General features: G+C 32.7%; 2 protein-coding genes and 1 pseudogene across 5 annotated transcripts; 2 read left to right on the forward strand and 1 right to left on the reverse strand.

The window, feature by feature from the left end:
- The first annotated feature begins 107 nt into the window (after positions 1–107).
- On the forward strand, positions 108–1162 carry LOC148762475 (uncharacterized; annotated as a pseudogene).
- Positions 1163–3615: 2453 nt separating this feature from the next.
- On the forward strand, positions 3616–6406 carry LOC18598512 (probably inactive leucine-rich repeat receptor-like protein kinase At5g48380). The gene is made up of 2 exons (XM_007028062.3): positions 3616–5098; positions 5274–6406. Exons 1-2 carry the CDS (start codon positions 4232–4234, stop codon positions 6276–6278), a joined length of 1872 nt encoding a protein of 623 aa, XP_007028124.1. The 5' UTR covers positions 3616–4231; the 3' UTR covers positions 6279–6406.
- Positions 6407–6626: 220 nt separating this feature from the next.
- VAT1 (VALINE-TOLERANT 1) lies at positions 6627–18120 on the reverse strand. 4 transcript variants are annotated; one of them, XM_018121867.2, is made up of 13 exons: positions 17854–18120; positions 17353–17566; positions 16860–16943; positions 16602–16670; positions 13643–13726; positions 11235–11387; positions 9669–9755; positions 9047–9151; positions 8845–8967; positions 8323–8469; positions 7431–7496; positions 6752–6884; positions 6627–6666 (listed from the first exon to the last, which is right to left on the reverse strand). In XM_018121867.2, the coding sequence occupies exons 1-12, from the start codon at positions 18078–18080 to the stop codon at positions 6801–6803; spliced, it is 1443 nt and encodes a 480-aa protein (XP_017977356.1). In that variant the 5' UTR covers positions 18081–18120; the 3' UTR covers positions 6627–6666; positions 6752–6800. The 4 variants fall into 4 exon arrangements, with proteins under 4 accessions (XP_017977356.1, XP_007028126.2, XP_017977357.1 ...); XM_007028064.3 differs by having other exon boundaries at positions 8323–8475; XM_018121868.2 differs by lacking the exon at positions 11235–11387 and having other exon boundaries at positions 8323–8475.
- Between the last annotated feature and the right edge of the window lie 3474 nt (positions 18121–21594).

A 21594-nucleotide genomic window follows, 5' to 3' on the forward strand; every position in this document is an offset into this window, starting at 1 on the left:
AAGCACATATACTTTAAGGAAAGGTTAAGAGGAAGTCCTTTTAACTATCTCTATATTTGAGCCACTAAGCCAAGCTCTTTAGAACATCCCAAATGTGAAGGTAACTCATGAACCTTGTCACTCGTTCTGAGTTACTTTCACTTCTCCGCATAAATATCTATTCTCTGCTTGTTCTAGGGCTTTTCTACGCTCAAAACGCTCTTGGGCGCTTCCATGCTTGGAACGACCTCGAATGTTTCTGCATTGGAACTCCTTGATGTAATTTTTTCTATAACACAGTACTCGCATCATTCAAATTTTAGGTTTTTGGTTTTAGGAAAAATGTTGAATTTGGGTCTTCAACCAACTACATTACATTTAACTCCGTCATTTATGGGTTGTGTGTTGAAGGGAAAATAGCTGATGCAGTGATGTTGTTTAGTGAGATTGTTAGGAATGGTTATTATCAACCTAATTTGATTACTTATAATACAATAATAAAATGGTCTTTGTAAAGCAGGCCATACTAGTGGGGCAATCAGATTGCTAAGTAACATGGAACAAAGTGGTTGTCCACATTGTGTCATACAACACAATCATCAACAGTCTTTGTAAGGACAAGCTTGTAAGTGACCCCTTAAACATTTTCTCTAAAATGATAGGTAAAGGCATTACACCAAATGTTGTGAATTATGATTCCTTAATTCATGGTATGTGTAATTCGAGCCAGTGGAAGGGAGTTAGGAGATTATTTACTAAAATTGTTGCTAACAATTGCAAACCAGATGTCGTTTCTTATAGTATATTGGTTGATGCATTTTGTAAAGAATGGAGGGTTTCAGAGGCTCATGACATTGTTGAAATAATGATTCAACAAGGTTTTGACCCCGATACTGTTACATATACTACATTGATGGATGGATATTGTTTGCAAGGCAAAATGGATGAGGCTAGAAAAGTTTTTAATTTGATGATTATTAAGGGCTATGTACCTAATGTTTATGGTTACAACATCATGGTCAATGGATGTTGTAAATTTCAATAGATAGATGAGGCCATGAAACTATTTCACGAAATGTCTTGAAATGGATTAGTCCCTGACATTGTTACTTACACTGCACTTATAAATGGTATGTGCCAAGTACGGAGACTTTCACCTGCACAAAACTTTTTAAAGAAATGATCCTATCTCAACACATGAGAAAATAAAATAGAACTCTTCTATATATTCAAGAGGCGGCTAAGGGATTCTTTTATAGAGTTAATTGATCTACTTTATAACCAATAAGGATTATAAAATGTCTTGAGCTAATTGGGCATTTATTTAGTATTCCATCAAATCATATTTGATTTAGCTCAATACTTAATTGGATTAAGCTCCTATAAAATCAATTAGATCACATCCAATTGAACTCAAATTAACTTCGACAATTCACCTTATGCGTGTGATCCATTAGGTTCCCAACGTGTTGGCAATAAATATAAATTAATTCAATTAAAAATTTATATTTATATTTATAGATCATGAGTGGCATCTAGCAATACCTCATGACCACCTAAATGTCAAGAGAGTTAATATGATTTGACTAACCTTTTAGTGTATAGTATCTCAGTGTAATTTGATCCTTTCATCATATATCCTAAATAGATAGAAAGCCTAGCTTGGTGTCTACTTTCTAACTTATCCAATTAGTCTTCCAGCTTCTATATTGACCTATCAAGATTGCCTTGGCCAAGGACTTTCAATCAATATAAACCAGGTGCAAATGAGATATGTCCCCTTCAAATCACTTGGGCTAATGAATCCTCTCTAGACTAATCATTCATCTTCATATGCTTCATGCCATGCCCAAAAGCACCCTGTTTAAGCATCTGGTCATCTGCAAACTTGTAGAGGTGAAATCAAAGCATGACAATTCACATACAAGATGACCTGGTATCACAAGTCTAAGGATTACTTACACTACTGACACATGAGAGTATTTCCATAGACACTTGAGTGAAATACCAAATGGAACTCTCATAGCAGGTCATGTTCAGTGAACTTGTTCCTTAACAAGCACCCACATACTATCCCCAAGTATCTCACATACTTTAACTTATGAGATCAATTGCTTACTTCTAAAGTAAGAAGGCTTAGCCTGTACTAGCCTTTGAGCATTGTCAGTGCCCTTACTCTTGACAATACAATGACCAGGAACATATTTAGGAACAAGGCTTTGATGCATAAGAATCCCATAATTATAACCTTTATAATTTCTTTGCAAGGCCATTATGTTCCAAGGACTTTATCTACATAAGTCTCTCATAACTCCTTATAAATAAACTCATGGATAAAGAAATACCTTATACATTATATAAAATATCCATAATGTATTTAACATGAAATATGACTAATTAATATAGTGTTTTACAAGCACAAAATCGATTAGCTTGCAGGGCTTACACTAACATGAATTTCATTTTTTGGATTGATTTTATGGTTGTGAATTTCATTGCCATAGTTGTTGGTCGTTCGACTGGTCTCATGATCCTTGGTGTGGAAACTAGTTCTTGTATCATTTAAATGTCAGTAAGTTGGGCCAATTGAGGATCAATGTTTTAAACAGTTCCAATTAAGCTATTCTTAGGACATGTCTCAAACTGTTGTGCATACTTGATTTTTGTTTTTTGTGATTATGATACTGATAAAGTGAATACTCACTTGGCCATAGATATTGGATTGAAAGGTCTTTTCCAAAGTAATATTATTGGGATGTCTGATTAATTGAATAATATTTTTATTGGTATTGTTTTCTTTTACTTAAAGCTTTTTATGTTATATAGTTTCTTGTTCAATGCATGAACATGATCCATAGGGTAATTTTTTTAAAAAAAAAACAACTTACATTGTAGAATAAATATTAAACAATTATAAAAGTAATAATCATCAATAGTTTCATTCGTTAAATGCTAAGTTTTACATAACGTCAAAGAAAATAATAATAATAATAAATAGGGTTTCGTAATAAAAAAAATTTATTATTATAGAAGTGAAGTCTTATTCAGGAGTCTTTGATCTTTAAAGTAATAATTTCCTTATATAACCAATGATGGTAATTATTTTAAATTTAAACTCTAAATAAAAGAATTCAATATAAATTTCATAACTAATTAAGTAAATATTTAAAATTATAATATGATTTCTAATGACAATTTAGAAATATAATATATGTTGATTTCTTTCATCAATAAAAAATTTTAGATATATCTAAACTTATATATAAATTATAGATAGAAAACTACCTTCTATTTTAATAAAACTAAAATAGATGTTCCCAGTCAATGATCCCATATCTACTTAAACATTTCATTAGAGGATAGCCCTTTTATTATTTAGGTGATTAAAGAAAATTGATGATTCAATTGAATGTCGTGAAAGAGTTAATCGAAAGTAAGTTTTACATTTTCGTTTAATAAAACCATCAACAGCAAGAGGAGCAGAAAGCTGGCGTGAAAGATGTGAAATGGGAGAAAACTCTTCCAATCCATCATGGATTTATGGCGTTCACATAAGTCTTGTATGGTGTGACCAATGGCAATAAGTCCATGACCAACCTCAACCCAGTCTATAAGCAAGAAAAACTAAGCGTCTCTCAGTCAAGTCTCTTCCTGCCAAAATAGTCAATCATTATAAATTTAAAACGACTGGAAAAATCACTAAACGTTTCCATTTCCACTGAGTTTCTTTCTGCTTTCATGTTCACTGTTCTACCTCTGAATTTTCAACACGAAGAAAACAGACTTTTTCCTCCTCTTTTCCTTTTGACTTTTGCTTCGTTGGAGTCTTTGTTGGAAAAGGAGAAAGCAAAAACAAAGGACGAAAGCACATAGCAGGCTTCCTACCCGTTTCTTATGCTCCTATCAAGAAAGAACCCCTAACCCCACTCTTACATTCAGTGTGGAACTCAACTGACTAAGCTTCTTTCTTTGAGTTTTTCTTCTTCACATATGCCCTCAAGACTGGGATATTTTTACCTCCTGGGTTTGCCGTGCTTTGTTCTGCATGTTTGCATTTTAGGCTATGCTACTTGAGTTTTAATTCTTTCCTTTCTTGTTGTTTTTCTCTTTTCATTTCCTTAATATTTTCTCAATTTTGTATCTTTTTGGGGTGTTATCATTTTAATAATTGTCTCCCTTCCTGGGAAGGGGCTAAGTTTTGTAGATTGAGTTTTATGCAGAACCCTTGATAGATTGTAGATTTCTTTCTCTGATGAATTTCTGCTGGGACATGGCTTTGAATGGCAAAGCCCTAGCAGTTCTCGGGTATAACTTGATCTGCTTCGCGTTGGTATTGCTGAGTGGTAGAGTATGCCAAGCCACTCCGAATGATATAGAGTGCTTGAAATCAGTTAAGGCCTCTCTAGAAGATCCTTATAGCTACCTAAGCTCGTGGAATTTCAACAACGGCACCGAAGGCTTTATATGTAAGTTTACTGGTGTGGATTGCTGGCACCCGGACGAAAACAAAGTTCTCAATATCCGCCTTTCGGATTTGGGTCTTAAGGGACGCTTCCCTCAAGGCATTGGGAAATGTGAAAGCTTGACAGGTTTAGATCTTTCGAGTAACAAGCTGTCAGGCCTCATTCCTTCTGATATATCCGAGAAACTTAAGTATGTGACGACCCTTGATCTCTCAGACAACAATTTTTCCGGTCCCATCCCGCCGAGTCTTGCAAATTGCAGTTTTCTAAATGTACTTAAACTCGGCAACAATAGGTTAACTGGTGCAATTCCGCTTCAACTTGGTGTTCTCAACCGCATCAAGACATTCAACGTTGCTAACAATCAATTGTCAGGGCAAATCCCTGACTTTGGTCCCAATGTTACTATCCAAGCAGATAGCTATGCAAATAATCCTGGACTCTGTGGGAAAATTTTGCAGCCCTGCCCAGGTATTCCAATGAAATCTCGGGTTGGCACTATTGCAGCATCAGCTGTTGGTGGGGTAACAATCACAGCAATTATTGTGGGCATCATCTTATTCTACTTCTCTCGTGGAGCCGCTATGAAAAAGAAGGAAGACGATCCTGAAGGCAACAAATGGGCCAAGACCATAAAAGGCAAGAAAGGCATCAAGGCAAGTTTATCTGTTCAATATCTTGCAAAATGGTTGAAGTTGAATGTTTTAAAGTTAATTTCTTCTAGTTATAATAGCTTAACAACTTTGATGCTGGTTGTTAGCTTCTAGTTTTGAACAAAATACCTAAATAATAATAATAATAAATAAATAAATAATGTTTTTCTATTTATAGGTTTCGATGTTTGAAGAGTCTGTCTCAAAGATGAGGCTGAGTGACCTGATGAATTCAACTAATGAGTTCAGCAAAAGCAATATCATAGGAATGGGAAGAACGGGAACAATGTACAAGGCGATGATTCCTGACGGTTATTGTCTTATGATTAAGAGGCTGGAAGACTTTCAACGTTTGGAGAAAGAATTTGTGTCTGAGATGAATACACTTGGGAGTGTGAAACACCGCAACTTGGTTCCCCTATTAGGTTTTTGTGTTGCAAAGAAGGAGAGATTTTTGGTGTACAAGTACATGGAAAATGGGACACTTTATGATAAGCTACATCCAGCTGAACCTGAGGTCAGGAACATGGACTGGCCCTTGAGACTCAGAATTGGGATTGGAGCAGCCAGAGGTTTGGCATGGCTTCATCACAATTGCAATCCCCGAATAATTCATCGAAACATTAGCTCAAAATGCATCTTGTTGGATGGGGATTGTGAGCCCAAATTATCTGATTTTGGACTTGCAAGGCTCATGAACCCTATCGATACTCACTTGAGTACTTTTGTCAATGGGGAGTTTGGGGACCTCGGATATGTTGCTCCTGAGTATCCCAGAACTCTAGTAGCTACCCCAAAAGGAGATATTTATAGCTTTGGAGTTGTTCTCTTGGAATTAATTACTGGAGAGAAACCCACCCATGTGGTCAATGCCCCAGAAAGCTTCAGGGGAAGTTTAGCTGAGTGGATCACACAGCTGTCAAGCAGTTTTCTTCTTCAAACTGCCATAGATAAATCTTTACTAGGAAATGGTTTTGACAGTGAAGTAATGCAATTCCTGAGAGTTGCTTGTAACTGTGTGTTGCCGACTCCGAAGGAGAGACCAACCATGTTTGAAGTCTATCAGCTTCTGAGAGCCATCGGGGAAGGATATCATTTCACAACTGAAGATGAGATTATGCAACCCTCTAACAGCAATAACACTGATGTTCCGGAACTTATTGTAGCTCAGGAAGCAAAGTAGGTTTAGTGAAGGAAAAAGGAGAGAGAGTTAGAGTGCTTGATGCCGTAAGAAAAGGCATCTGCAGATTTGTGATGTTTTTAGTAGCATGCTATAGAATATTATGCATAGATGAGATGTCTTAATACCAATCGATATATCTGTTATCAGTCATTAGGTTATGTGCTTGATACCATCAACTTGACAAGGAAATTTGCAGAAGGAAAATTCATTTGCATCAACATAGGGAAAGACAACTACAGTATATTTCTTACTAGTTGATATCATGATATAAAAGCCGCATAAAAAAGAAAAAGAGCGTATTTCCTAAAACAAGCTAGTAAGTTTAAAAGGGAGAAAGCACTTTCGCTATTGGATGTAAAAATTCACCTTGATTGCATCCTCAAGCAACCTAATGCAGCGATGAAGAAAATATAAATCTCACAAAAATCTCAAGGGTAAAAAGATGACATCAGGAAAAATAAAAGGAAATATACCTTAGTTGAGTTTGCCATGACCAGAAGCCATTTAAGAAATAAAAAAAAATTAGAATGGAAGAGAATATCCACGGAGAGACGTTGAATCCACACCTGACTCCCGCACCAGTGCCACTCTTCCAGTCCGTGTCACCTTCAACAAATTAAAAAAAAAAAATCCGAAACAGAAAGAATAAATGGCTGCCAAGCCAACAAATTTATATAAGGAAAAAATGATTTAAGAACCATTTAACTAATTCCTTTTGAGTTTTGACACAAGTGAGAAAAAGAAAACAAAAAACAATCACACATAAGCATACCTCACTTAGACCTTAATTTTACCTACAGATTCTCTAAAAGAAAACAACAAACCCGTTAATCATTAAGGCTTGATACACCACATTACAGTAAGCATTGTGCTCTTATAACTGCCCACATCAAGAATTTCCCAGGAAGAGGAAAATGAATTATGGACAATCGTAGTTAAAGAAAGAGCTAGTCCATATAAAACAACAAATTGATAAAAAAAATATTAATATTTTTTTAATTGGTAAGATGAATCATGTCAATCAAGAATACTGAAAATTCCTTGATCAAAAAAAAAAAAAAAAAACAAAAGAATACTGAAAATTCACACAGGTTGTCAAAACTTCATCTCTAGCTGTAGATAATTGATTTGGTTAGAAACCAAGGCACAAACCTCACAAATTCCATAGGGCTCTAATAATCTCTGAAGAGCAACCATCTTGTTTAAATCACCTGTGAGCTGGAGAGAGTAGGAATAGTTATTAGATTAGATAATAACAGAAACTAAAAAGGAAATGCATATATCAGTAAGTCCTGAAAAAAAAAGGATTCATAGCTCAAAGTTGATAAATTCATCTAACAAAGGTTGCATAATTGCTTGCTCATACTGATCCAGATATTTCCATGTTGCCATTCCTTATACTGATCCAGATATTTCCATGTTGCCATTCCTTCCAGAATCATTTAACTAAAAGAATAAGAAATTACAAGAAGAGCTTTGAACATGGGATGCTTAAGTGAAGCCTGCCAGATACAATGGCAATGAAGTCCAATTACCAATTTGATTGGCAGGTTTGGTACCCCCAAACTTCAGTGCCCTCAGAAGCCACTAGCATAAAAAGCACCTAATTTCACATGGTTAATCATTTTATCAATAAATCTTATTGCAAATACAAGACTGAGCATCCTTAAATCAATCAATGTTGTTCAAAGCTCCTCAACTGCAACCAGCCCGCAGGGAGTACTCAGAAGTTGTCTCTAGAAACTAAGAGACAACATAATCACCTCACTATAAGTTGAAAAATCTGAAAGACTATCCCAATCAATATTAGCTTTCCAATATGGACATCTTTAGATTTCTAGAGTTATGTACCCACACAATTCTTGTGCTAGGTTTATCAATTATGATAACAAAGATAGGGGCTTGCAGAACCAGAATAGTGAAGTCGGAGAATGATCATTAAAATATAGATCTGAAGAATTTTCTTAGAGGGGGAAAAGATAGAAGTTGAAGGCTGCAACATATGGAATTTGAGAAGGAGCATTCAATTATAACAAGATTTGACCTCAAGAGTAATTGTGTGATCAGACACATCAACAGCCTTTGCTCTGAATATGCTAGCAATGTCAAGGACATCCCTTCGAGCAGCAGTGTTGACAGCAACTTTTACCAACATCAGCTCTCGCTCTGCAAATGGTAAGTGCGTCATATCCTGCACCTGAAGCACATTTTTTAAGTAAGCCATTCACTGATTCAGATCCTAAAAAGTTGGAAGATGGGAAATCAGTATTACAATGAAGAATATATCCACAGGTATATTATTAACCATCTAACTGCATTTTTGGTAATAATATAAAATGGGGAGCACTGATCCTATACTAACAAGACAGTAGTATTTTTTTCATACTGCCGGTCAATACTGTCAACAGGTATTAAGAGATATAATTCCACAAAATGAGGAGTGGTTTAAGATAGTTAGTTTTCCATTTTTTTCTTTCTTTCAAGGTTTTCCTTCTAGTTGTACTTGATTACTTTGAATGCTGTGAATTTTAGATTGCTTATCATATTTCGATCCCACGCCTCTTACCTCATAAAGATCTACTAACTTCTGAAGTTGCTGAACCAATTTTCCAATTGTCTCATTAGTTCCAGGAACAACAGTTGTAATGCGAGAAAGCTCATCTCTTTCAGCAGGCCCCACAGCTAGACTCTGGGATAAGTCTTACATGAGCAACTCACCAAAATTAAAAGGCACAAAAAATGCATCACCAAGGCAAAATCAAGCTGACCTGAATATTATAGCCTCTTCGGGAAATAACCCCCGTAACCACATTGAGAACACCAGGAGTGTCGTTCACAACCATAGATAAAGTGTGTGACTGAAGCCCACTTGACTGAAACATTGAATGATTCACATAAGGAATAAATGTGAGAAGCGAAGGTACAGAACAAATTGTAGTACAGATGTGAAGTACTGCTTCTGCCATCCCTAACTTTTGTAGTCAACAGTTGTAATACAACAGCAACTAATTCTACAGACATTATTCAAAAACCAATTTACTAGCAAGAAAGGTCAGTAAAATTACCCATTTAAATACCAAAACTGAAATACAGAAGTCTTATGATACTGAAATCACACCACAATGATTAACAAATATCTTAATTGACAACTAATGGACTGACCAGATACATGGTCAAAACCAAGAAGCAAAGATAAAGCTAAGCAAGACATTATGCAACTAATGGAAAAGCTCACAAACAGCTTCACAGCACTCAGGACAACTGACTTACTCAGAGAAATAAATGATTACCAAAGCTAAAATTTAGAAGACAAATCTATGTACCAAACAAAAAGATTTAGAAGACTAAATAATAATGTAAAGAGCCATCAGAGATAAACAAGTATCTTACATCTTCATCAAAGAGAACCCCCCAATGAGCATCAAGAACTTGATTTATTGGGAAGTCATCATAAGGTTCCACAGGATATACATCACCCTTCATACAAGAAATAAAACTTAAGATTATCCAATGTTCTAGGACATGATCCATGGTGAAAGTATGCAAATTTGATAAATTAAGAGTGTAGAAGAATTATAATCCAGATTGAGTAAAATATGAAGACCAAATTATTCAATTCTGCTTGCCAACTCTTAATTTTATCATTAGGTGGAACTTTGGACATATAAATCAGAAAATATTCAGTAAGCCAAAATCTAGCAAATTTTGTTAACATGCAAGCAAACATATTCGTAATCCAGCTCCAAGCTGTATTCCATCTTTTAGAAGAATCTGCTAGGCTTCAGAATCCAAAAATACAAAGTCATCATGTGACTCTAGGGTTCATTTGGTGCAGAGAATAATGGAGGCAATAGGATAAAATAAGACAAGGAAGTGGATTGGATATGGTAAAATCATCCTATCTTATGCTTGGTGTGTGCAAATACTAAGAGCAGGTTATATTATGTTAATCGATCCTATGTTCGGTGTATGCAAATACTAAGAGCAGGTTATAATTATGTTTATCGATCCTATGTTCGGAGTGTGCAAATACTAAGAGCAGGTTATAATTATATTTATCGATCCTATGTTCGGTGTGTGCAAATACTAAGAGCAGGTTATAATTATGTTTATCGATCCAATGTTCGGTGTGTGCAAATATTTAGAGTAGGATAGAATTATTTTTTATACTATCAAGTGTATTCCAGATTAAGAGTAGGATAGCAGATTCTTGTTACCCCCTATACATATCGTCCCATCCTATGAGATTAAAATAATTCTCCCCTTTCCCTTGGGATTGAACATCCTATCCAAGGAGGATGACTACTATCCTCCACTTAAGGCGAACATAAAAAATGGGATAGCATGATTTGTATCCTATCCAATCCATTATCCTACACATCGAACATAACCTTAAATCATAATAAAGAAAAGTTTATATAAGTATTTAGCATATGCAATGCAACCTCCAAATTAGTTCCATAAAGGTACATATCAAGGTTTAAACGTTGAGATTCGAAGACAACCCAGCTCATCTTTTTCCCCATTCAGTTCAGTGTGTAGTTTTACTAGGTTAGTTATTTTGACAACCTCAATTAAGCTTCTTTCTAGGCATCATCAATAATTTGGCATTTAAGTTTTAAAAGTCAATTCCACACAACTAGGGAAAAAATGGTCAAATACAACTATAGACCCAGAGCACTTTTTGCATGTAACAGGGGGAAGGGGGAAAGAGAGAAAAAGCTCGAGCTAGTGTGAGAAAAAATGGAAAGGAGAGTGAAAATGCTCAGGCTAGTGTGAACTGGTAATCCTCCTAGGTGTTAGAATATAAATATAAAAACCTACCATAAGTGGAGATAAATTTATATAGCCCCATATAATGAGCAAAATGACTTCTGGTGGAAGAACAAAACTAAAAGAGGCATGGAACAGAGAAGAGAATGCAAAGCCTTCCTAGTATAAATAAAAAGGATATACCTTTGAGTATGTATGGGCATTACCGTTAAGTAATTGTTTGGCATCCCTTATAGAACCACCATTAGTTGATCTACTGTCAAGATCTGGATAAGAGGCTGCAGAAAATCCCCAAAAAGGAGCTGTCTGACCCAACTTTTCACGCCTCAAAGCGATCTATCATGATTGTCATGTTCAAATCTCAGCAAACATATAATGGTTTGATAGCTTGATAAGAGACCTCAAAAGTCTAATTTTCATCCATTACTATAATTTAAAAATACTTTAATATCACAGTGACAATAAGGTCACAAAAGAATGACATTAGAGTAATATGTGGGAGATGAAAATCAAAGGAAATCTTTTTGTTCTCTCTCTCTCTCTCTCTCATGCAAAGGCAGATAAATAAACATGGTCAAATACAAAATAATTATACCGTACAAAGCCACACTTGATTAACATATACCATAACTTCATTTAAGACACATTTACAAATTACATCTATAACACATGCCAAGGAGAGGAAACATTGTCGACATAATCCTTCTACCATACCCCCCAAAGGCACCTTTCCCAATGTAAATGGGGTTTTTGTAATAGGGAGAGGAAGCGTTACAAACAAGTAAAGGATGCGGCGGAGGCGGTGGAGAGGAAGATTGGAGCAATTCCTAAAGTATTAAGTCTTGTGGCAGGTAGAAGAGACTAAGAAGATAATTAGGGAGTAGAAGAGAATTATAGAGAAAATTTAGAGAGAGAAGCTCTCTAGAGGAGAATGTGTTAACTCCGAGGGGAAGAGAGAAGCCTCTCTAAATGAATTGTGAGGCTCTACATATAGTGTTAAAAGTGACAGTTACTCAAGAATAGGTTTTAATGAGACTACTGATTGACATTATTATGAAGAACATTAATGTGAGTAACCGTTACTGTAATTAAGTGCAATAAGACTTGTTTTAGAGTAAAAGGTAATAAAGAAGAGGTACACGTGAAAAGGTACAAAAAAAGAAGTTGTACGAGAACAGGTACAAGAGCAGAAGGTGTATGCGAACAAGTATACAAGAATAAGGTAAGAGGGCGAAACACTTGTACTTCAAGAAAAGGTTAAAATGAAGACTTCTTAACTATCTCCATATCTAAGCCACCAAGCCAAACTGTCCGGAACATCTCAAGATGAAAGTAACCCACGAACCCTACCACTTATTTCCAGTTTCTTTCACTATCATCCAAGTAAAGTGGTTATTCTATACGAAGTAGCTATTCTACTTGTATTAGTTGTTCCATATAGAGTAGTGTTTTACTTATTCTAATTGTTCTGCGTGACGTAGTGCTTCACTTGTTTTAGTTATTCTGCATGAAGTAGCGCTTCACTTATTCTAATTGTTCTACGTGAAATAACACTTCACTTGTTTTAATTGTTCTCTATACAATATTATGTTATAACATAATTCTTTAACCAAAATCAAGTATCTACACCCAACTTCTTATTTTGCTCTAATAGTAGAATTAATTCCTCTAAAAGGCAAAGCAACCCAACTCAAGTCTAAAGTAACATCTAACAAGTTTGGGACAGCAACAATAATCATTTAGCCCTGCTCCCTATGAAACGATTAAACATGAAAAATGTAGTAAAGAACAGCAAAGAGAAAGGAAAGCATGACTAGTCCTTAGAAACAAAACAACAAAAGAAAAATTCAGCTCTTAACATCAAAACAAGCCAAGCATATTAAACAGAAGAGGAAGACGATCCAAATCATTTATAAGGAGAAAAAACAACCCACACAAAGTGGGATTGCAGAAAGCACATGTTCAATATTATAAACAGATTATGCTACTCCCCTCACTATGTAGGATGTAAATTAAACATTAATTTAAAAACAAGAAAGAAATTCAGATTAACAAATTCTCTGATGTTACTTCCCCTTTCTCACTTTCCAACAATCTCCATTATTGGAATAAAGAAAGCAATCCCTTGATAAGAATTAAAGAATAAGATTCCCAAGCTGAACAATGTGATATAAAAAAAAAGTCAATCCACTCAATTCACCACATCAACAATGAACAGATGAGCAATTTTTCAGATCTATGGTCACCTTAGGGATGTTATCAACTCTTTACCAAAAAACAAAAAAAGAACAAAATAAAGTGATAGCATCACAATGCAAATTAATAATAGTCCTGCACACGAATTTACAATTTACAAAGTTGGCACCATCAACTCCACTGGACATTCAGAACAACTTGTATCCAAGGTTATTTCTCCATCAAGAGTTTTGAAGCTCAACAATAGTCTCTAGAATCCTTACCTTGCTCATCTATGTTCGATCCCATGGATGATCTATTTTGTCCTTTAAGAAAATGATTGAAACAAGTTCATGGATGCTTATTTCTCCCTATCTTTATGTAGTTGTTTTTCAATTAAAATATCAATTTCATACCTTTCCGGTCCTTGCAAGTTCTTTTATCCCAAACTTGCTCAAATTTCTTTGTACAGCAGCCATCTTTCCAGGGTCTCCAGTGACCTAAGACGTGCACATGGATTAAGATCATAAACAAACTAGAAAAAAAATCAAAATACATCAATTTTGCTCATTAAGATTGTATTTGCATTGTAAGACTGATGATAAATCAATGTCCATGAATACATATTTAAAAATGAATTTTGTTTAGTTAGATGAAAGCAAATAATTACGTCAAGAAAAGGAAAAAGAATGAAAGTTGACCTATTATTACAAATCAAGGAATTTAAAAAATGCACTCTATCATCTGGCTCATCGGTCGATGCATGATCTCTCTCTCAAAAAGAGTAAGTTCGAAACCTTCTTCCCCAAATATATATAAAAAAAAAAGAAATTTAAAAAATGACACCTCTTAAGGTTTGATTCAAAATGAGAAATTTGAGTCTTCAAAATCCCTCATCCAAATACTAAGAATTTAAATTCCATTTTTTATTTTTCCAAGCAAAGTAGTTTTAATTTTAAATTTTGAAATCCTTTCTACCAATGATATCCCTCTATCTTTTATTTTGCAAAATACACACTAAAACTCAAAATAGAAAACCAACAAACTTTGGCTTAAAAACAAAACCTAATAGGATATACAATACCAAACAAGGATACTAAACCCAAATATAAATGTAAAAGGATAATGTCATATTTAGTCCTATAATTAAGAAAACGTCTACTGTGATACTTTTACTAAAAAAATGTACAATGTCGTGTCTGAACTTTAATTCTATTTATTAGATTAGTTCCCTTGTTAACACCTTTAACTCAATCTGCTTAGGTGGCATTGCACCAATAGTAAAATGCCATGTGTAAAATAAAGACTATGGAATATTGTTTGAATTTCCGTGTGAAGACACGTGGCAACCTTCCATAAGTAGATAAAGGTTTTTCAATAAAAATTTTTTGAAAAAACCTCATTTCCATTTGAAAATGTTTTTTCCTTTTTTCTTTTTTTGCATTTTCTTTCCCTTTCCTTCCTTTTTCTCTCTTCCCAATGCCTGGCCTAGCCATTGCGATCTGGCCTTCCTACCACTATTTCAAGTTTGGTATCCTCTCACTTATAGACAAAAGATCATAATGAACAAGCTTTTTTCCTTTCAAGTTTTTATGGGATCACTTTCCTACCACTATTTCTCTTTTGTTTTTTTCAAATCCATCCAATCTAATGCTTTCTTCCTTTTGGGGATTTTTTAGGAAGAAGAATGAAAGAAATAAGGGGGTTTTGGTTGTCTAATGTCTCTTTGGGTTTTATTAATTTTTATAATAATTTCTTTACCAATAAACTTGACCATAAATCCCCGAAAGTAAAGACCCAATTGTTTTATCACGTGTCAAACATGTGTGTGCAATACGTGTAGATATTAGATGGTCCCATGATGGCATGACATATTTTAGCATCCTGTCAAGTTTTTGTTGGTTAATAGACACATCAATAGATCTTTAATGGTGTTAGAAGTAGAGGTACATTGATAAATTGAAGAGCCATCTAAGCCTTACAAAGTGTGTAGACTCAACTAAATCTCAGTCAAAAACTAAACAAAGTCTTTCTCAATGGTCAAAATTATAAGCAATCAACAAATTGTATAGTTAGAACCAGTGGAGGTCCCATGACATCAAAGCATGCAATCTATAAATCAATTGCACAAAGCAAACTTTACAACAGATAAAATCAGAAAAGAAGGGAAAAAGAAACCCACTTCTTCCTAGAAGAATCAATTAACTTTTGAAGGCCGTTTGGTTCAAAGTAATCAAATCTATTCCTGAGAAGCTGGTAGAAATCCAAAAACATTACTAATTTTGGCAGTATAGTCTCAGTAATGTTGAGCATCAACTGACTCTCTACCAAAGGGTCCAGATTAGTTGTAAAATTTGGTAAAAACATTACCTCCAAAACAGTTGTTTATCAGAGATTACCAGTTTTGCTATTCCAGACTCTTTTTTGGACAATTTAACCCTTAATGAAATTTTTTCCAAACATGTTTACCCCTCCCCCCCTAGAGTGCAAGGACAACTTTGCCCTTCATGCATGGCCATTCATTGGAACATTTTATTTTAAAAATTAAAAAAATCCTAATTTGAAAATATTGCCTTTTTCAAAATATTAAAAAAAGAAGAAAGAAGGAATTTCAAAATTAGGATTTATTTTTAAATTTTTTATTTTTGTACTTTTCGAAAAGTAAAATTTTAAAATTTTCCCATGAATGAGATTATGCCACATAACAATTTAAAATATATTAGATAAAAATATTTCTCTCTTTATGTAAGTTTTAAAATATGCTACAATTTTTATAATCCAAAATCACACAAATGTGAATCTAGTATATATTAATTAATAATGGCTTATTATGGGGGAAAAAGGATGCTAAAAGTTGGATAAAATGTGTTGAAAAAAATATACAATTTTTTTAAGTCCAAGGGCATTTTAGGAAACTTATCAGATTACTATAGTCATTCCCAAAATATATTACCTTTGAACCAAACACAAACAATCTATTGACCAAACCAAACAATGGAACCATTTAATGCCTTCAAATGCCTAGGTGTATTTGAGTCCATAACAAGATGCTTGGGAATCCTATTCTAGTGGTAGCATTGCAAATCCTAGACTGAGCAGCCCCTTCAAAGATAATGGAAACTTAACATTCATAATCATATAACACGCTACGGTTGGCACCAAAAGGACACTCAAATTTGATATGCTATGAACTATCTCTTCAATTACATGTTACAAGATGGTCTACCATCTCTACATGAATGCTTTAGGTTCATTAAAGCCATAATGTCATTAGAACTTATGTCCACATGGTTAAAAACAGATTATATCTATTTTCCAAAATCATAGCATATACAGATGAAATAACCATAAAACATTTAAAGATCAAAAGGTCACCTCAATAGTCAAAAACTGTTCTGAAGTATCCACAATCTTTGCTCTGAAGATGTCGACCAGCCACATGACCTAAAAATTAAAGCAAAAATAAAAGACCATGTGCTCAGATGTAGGAAAAGGAAATAGAGTAAAATTCAAAGTTCGTAGTAACACTTAAGAGAATGATTTCCAAATTACTTGAGCAGATAATTTAAGTAGTTCATATAGTAACTTAGCTACTCCTAATGAGTGAATACCTGCTTCATAACAATACATTACCTCAGCACGAGTGTCAGCATCAGCATGAAGCTTTATAAGCATTAATTCACGTTCTACATGTGGTTCCTTGGAGATATCTTCTACCTGTTGCGTAGATAAAGTAGATATTGGTAATTCCAAGAAAACAAATTGCATATAAGCATTTCCTTAAAAAAAAAAAAAAAAGCCATCCAGGTAGAGAGAGTAATTAAATTCTATGCTTGTTGCTGGCAAGGGACAAATTTGAAAAATGTTAGTATTAGTTTGAGATGTAGGGAGACTATTTCAAGTTAATGCAAGATATCCCACCAGCAAATTGTTAAAAAATTAATTAGAGAAATTAAAATTTGAAACCTCTCTATCCCCTCTCTCCCCTTCCCTAGCCCCTGGTGGCCAGGCCCAACCCAGCCCTCCTCCCCCTCCTCCCTTGCCCAAAAGACTAAATAAAAGAAGAAGAAGAAGAAGAAAACAGTAAAAAAATGCAGGGAAGAGTAACAGAAATTGAATTTATGACCTTTATGACATTGACAAGCTTGTTAAGTTGCTCTACGACTTGTCGCAGAATCATTTCAGTCCCAGATACAACTATGGTAAAGATAGCCTTGTCCTTGTTAAGACCAACAGCAAGGGACTCAATGTTGTAACCCCTCCGAGCAAAGACCCCTGCAATCCTGTTTATTATTCCACTCTCATCTCCAACAAACACCGAAATAGTGTGGCGTTTCACCCTGAAAGAACAAAACTAAATCGGCCGTTACAATCACTGCATAAGGTAACATTTCGATAATAAAATCTTAATACAACTTGAAACAAGAAGAAGATCTCGGAAAACTAGTAACCAAAAAAAACACTAAGCATCTCCAATTAGTACAGGAAAATCCAATTAAGCAGAACCCAAATTGGGAAAAGAAATTTAAAAAAAAAAGCTGCATTTGTGAATTAAAAATGGTTACAAATCTTAGGATAAAATGAACAAATAGCGAAGAAATAGAAATTAAGTAAGTGAAAGACTGACTTGGAAGCAGTGGCGGGAGATACAGTCTCATTGAGAGGCAATGCATTGGCTTTTTCAGTAGTGGCAGAGACGACATGCAAGCTCCTTGACCTTGCTTTGAAGCCATTATAATAAATGCTACATTGCCTCAAATGTAGAAAACCAGTTGTCTTCCTTGAAAATGGAGGGTTTTGGGTGGGAATGGTGGTGGTAGAGTACGGGGAGGGGGAGACTGAAGCAGCCGCCATGTCTGGTTGTTCTGTAAGTTGTTACTGCTTCTGGTTCTTTCATAGAAAGAAACATGTCTACTTATCAGTTATGTTTAGTTGTCAGCTTCTTGCAACTCGTGGTTTTCGTTGTGAATCACGATAACGCCACCTGGCTGTGATGTAAACTTCACGTGAAACGTTTGTGTCACGCCAAGGAGCAAACCATACTCATCTTCTTTTTGTCTTTGACTTTTACCGATTTGCAAAACGTTTTAAATATATATTTTTTCTTTTCTCCTTCAAAGATTGCTACATATCCATCCATTATAGGATGGCAAAACGTTTTATACATGACCGTATATATCTGCATAAATTGTGGACTCATCATAGTATCATGTGACATAAAATAACATAAGGAATAAAGTGAAAATATTATTCTATATTTTGATTAATAAAATAACATAAACTAAGAATTGTTATTACAATTTATTATAATTTTTAATTCATAAAAAAATTTTGAAATAACAAAAGAATATGTGAAAAAAAGATAACAATACCCTTTATTATAATATATGATTATTTTATTTTATTTTTTAAATATTAACATTTTATTTATAATTTAAAATACTATTACAATTAAAATATTAATAATTTTAATTTATTTTTAAATTTAAAAATATTAATTTTTTATAATATATAATTAAAAATTTAAACTCTTTATTATAATAAGATTTATTTTCATCAAAACCAAAAATACTCTTTACATAATTTAGAAAAATTTATACCAAAAGACAAAATTAAATAAATTTTTTCTTTTTAAATCATTTAATTTTTATTTTCATTAAAATTTTAAAATTTTAATAATTTATTATTAAAGTATTAGTATAATTTTTATTTCGTTATTTTTTCTCTATTTGCATTTTCATTTTTTTAAATTTATATTTTCATTTAATAATTTTAAACATTAAAATATTTACATTTTAAAATATTAATATGTTATTTATAATTTAAACATTATTATGATTAAAATGTTATAATATTGATAATTTTTTTTTAATTTAAAATATTAATTTTATAGGTCTAGGTTTGTAATTTTTGAAAGTAAGGACATTTTAGCTTAAAATGTTTTGGACCTTATTCCCATGGGTGTGGAATAGCTAATACCATAGAAAAAATGATAATAACTATTTTAAGATTTTGCAAGGTTGTGAGAAATAGCCATTCCTTTGAAATGGCTATCCTTTCCTCCAAAAACAAACCACATAGAGGGAGAAATTTTTTTGAGGAATAGAGAAGGAATGGTTAAACATGCCAACTGTAGGCACCTTAATTTGTCCGAATGTAGCAAATTTTGAAAAATAACTAAAAAATATGACAATCAAGAAAATATAGAAAGAAGAGAAGAGATAAATATGAAAGATAAGATATGTTTACACTAATCCTACTTTTAGATTAAGTCTAAAAAAAGATTAAGATCAAATCGAAACTGAAAAACCAATTCAAATAGAAGTTCAATAGCCTCAAATTAAAAGGGAAAAGGAGGAGAAAAAAAAAGTGAGTTTTGGAGTTTCTTGAGTTTTGGAATTTTCGACTTTTATAGATCTAGAAAAATCGATTTGGTCTATAAATAAACTATTTCGATTAAAGAGATGAAAGCACAGAGAGGATTTTTTTTGAGAAAATTTGGAAAATATTTCATCGCCAATGAATGGCATCTGACATCGGTGGATGGTGGTGGACATGATGGTTGGTGACCGAAATTTGGATAAAGGAGAGATTTATTTTCTTCAAAGGGAGAAGCTCTCAATTAGATAAAGAAGAAGAAGTAGGAAAAAAGGAAAAGAGGGAAAAAGAGCTTTTATACTATAAGAAAAACAACGTAGTTTTATTTCAACTAAAGGGAGGAAGTTTTATGGGTTGAATCTCATCAATATGGCCCACTCTTGTTATTTTGGCCTAGTTCAATTTATTTAGGTAACTTTGACTCAATAGCTTGGATTTATTTTTGGGTTTCTCAACTTAATTAAGTGAGTTCTTGTATTTTTTTTATTGATTTGTTTTTAAATATCTTTAATTATTTTCTGTTATGATTTTTTATTTATTTATTTATTTATTTTGATTTTTCAAAATTAAGTGCTAATACATAATTTATGTAAATCCTCCAATGATGAAACCTCAAGAAAACCAAAAAGTGGCCTTTTGAGAATTTTTAGATGAGAGAATTTTCCAAAATTTTACCGTAAGTGTTTGGGAGATTTTAGAAAATTTTCAATATCAAGAATTTTTATTTATTTTGAGAAACTTTTACCATAAAATTAGGAAAAGAAATAAATAAAAGATAAAATTATAGAATTAAATAAATAAATTCTCCAATGACAAAATCTCAAGAAAACCAAAAGTGGCTTCTTCGAAATTTCTAAGTTAGAGAATTTTTCAAAATTTTACCATGAGCATTCAAGAGATTTTGAGAAATTTTCAATATTAAGAATTTTTATTTATTTCAAAAAACTAATAAATTAGAAACAAGAAAAGAAAATAGAATTAAAATATTAAATTAGATTTTATTTAATAATGTTTAAAAGGACACATAATTGATAGGGTACCAATTAAATGGATGTTGTAGGGTGCTAATACCTTCCTCAGATGTAAAGGACTATTGAACCTAATTTGCTTCGTAGACTAGAACCTATTATTTTTAATAAGCCTAAGTCAAGCCTAGGACCTCATAAAAAAATAGTTTCGCCTAGGTGGTCAATCGCACCTAAACAAAAAAAATTGATGGCGACTCCTTTTAAGTCGAACGATTGAGTTTCCAAACTCACCACATTATGACATCAGTGTCTTTGGTTCGTAAGAAAGAATAGAGTAAGAATGGAATAGTCATTCTATAAAAATAGAATAAGTGATGAATGATTATTATGCAGTTTGGTTTATATAAATGGAGTAGGATAAGAATTCCTATTATAAATTATTCTAATGTTTGGTTGGCAGGAAATAATTTTAAAAATAACTAAAGAATAAGTGATAAATGACAAAAATATAATTAGTTATAATATTTAATTTTTAAATTAAAATATTATTTTTTAATAATTTGTTAAAAATACTAATAAATTATTATTTAATTGTTAGTATGATTATTTATTTTAATTTTCAAAATGTTAGTAATTTATATTTCATGTAAAATATTAATAGTTTAAAATTAAAACACTAATTTAATTATTTTATTTTATTCTTTATTTTCAAAATACTAAGTATAAAAATTTATTATTAAAATTTTAATTTAATTGTTATGTTTAAAATATTAACTTTTTATAATTTATAATTAAAACTTAAACCTTTTTATTTTAAATTCATTTTAATTTTTTCTTTTTTATTTTCTTTTCTTTCTTTCTTATTATAATATTTAATTTTTAAATTAAGATATTTATTATTAAAAGTATTAATATATTGTTATTTAATTTTTAATATGATTATTTATTTTAATTTATAGAATATTAATAATTTATATTTCATTTAAAATATGAATATTCATAATTAAAACATTAAAATTATT

The sequence above is a fragment of the Theobroma cacao genome, chromosome 5 (assembly GCF_053813885.1).
Source record: "Theobroma cacao isolate CCN51 chromosome 5, ASM5381388v1, whole genome shotgun sequence".
Taxonomy (NCBI): domain Eukaryota; kingdom Viridiplantae; phylum Streptophyta; class Magnoliopsida; order Malvales; family Malvaceae; genus Theobroma; species Theobroma cacao.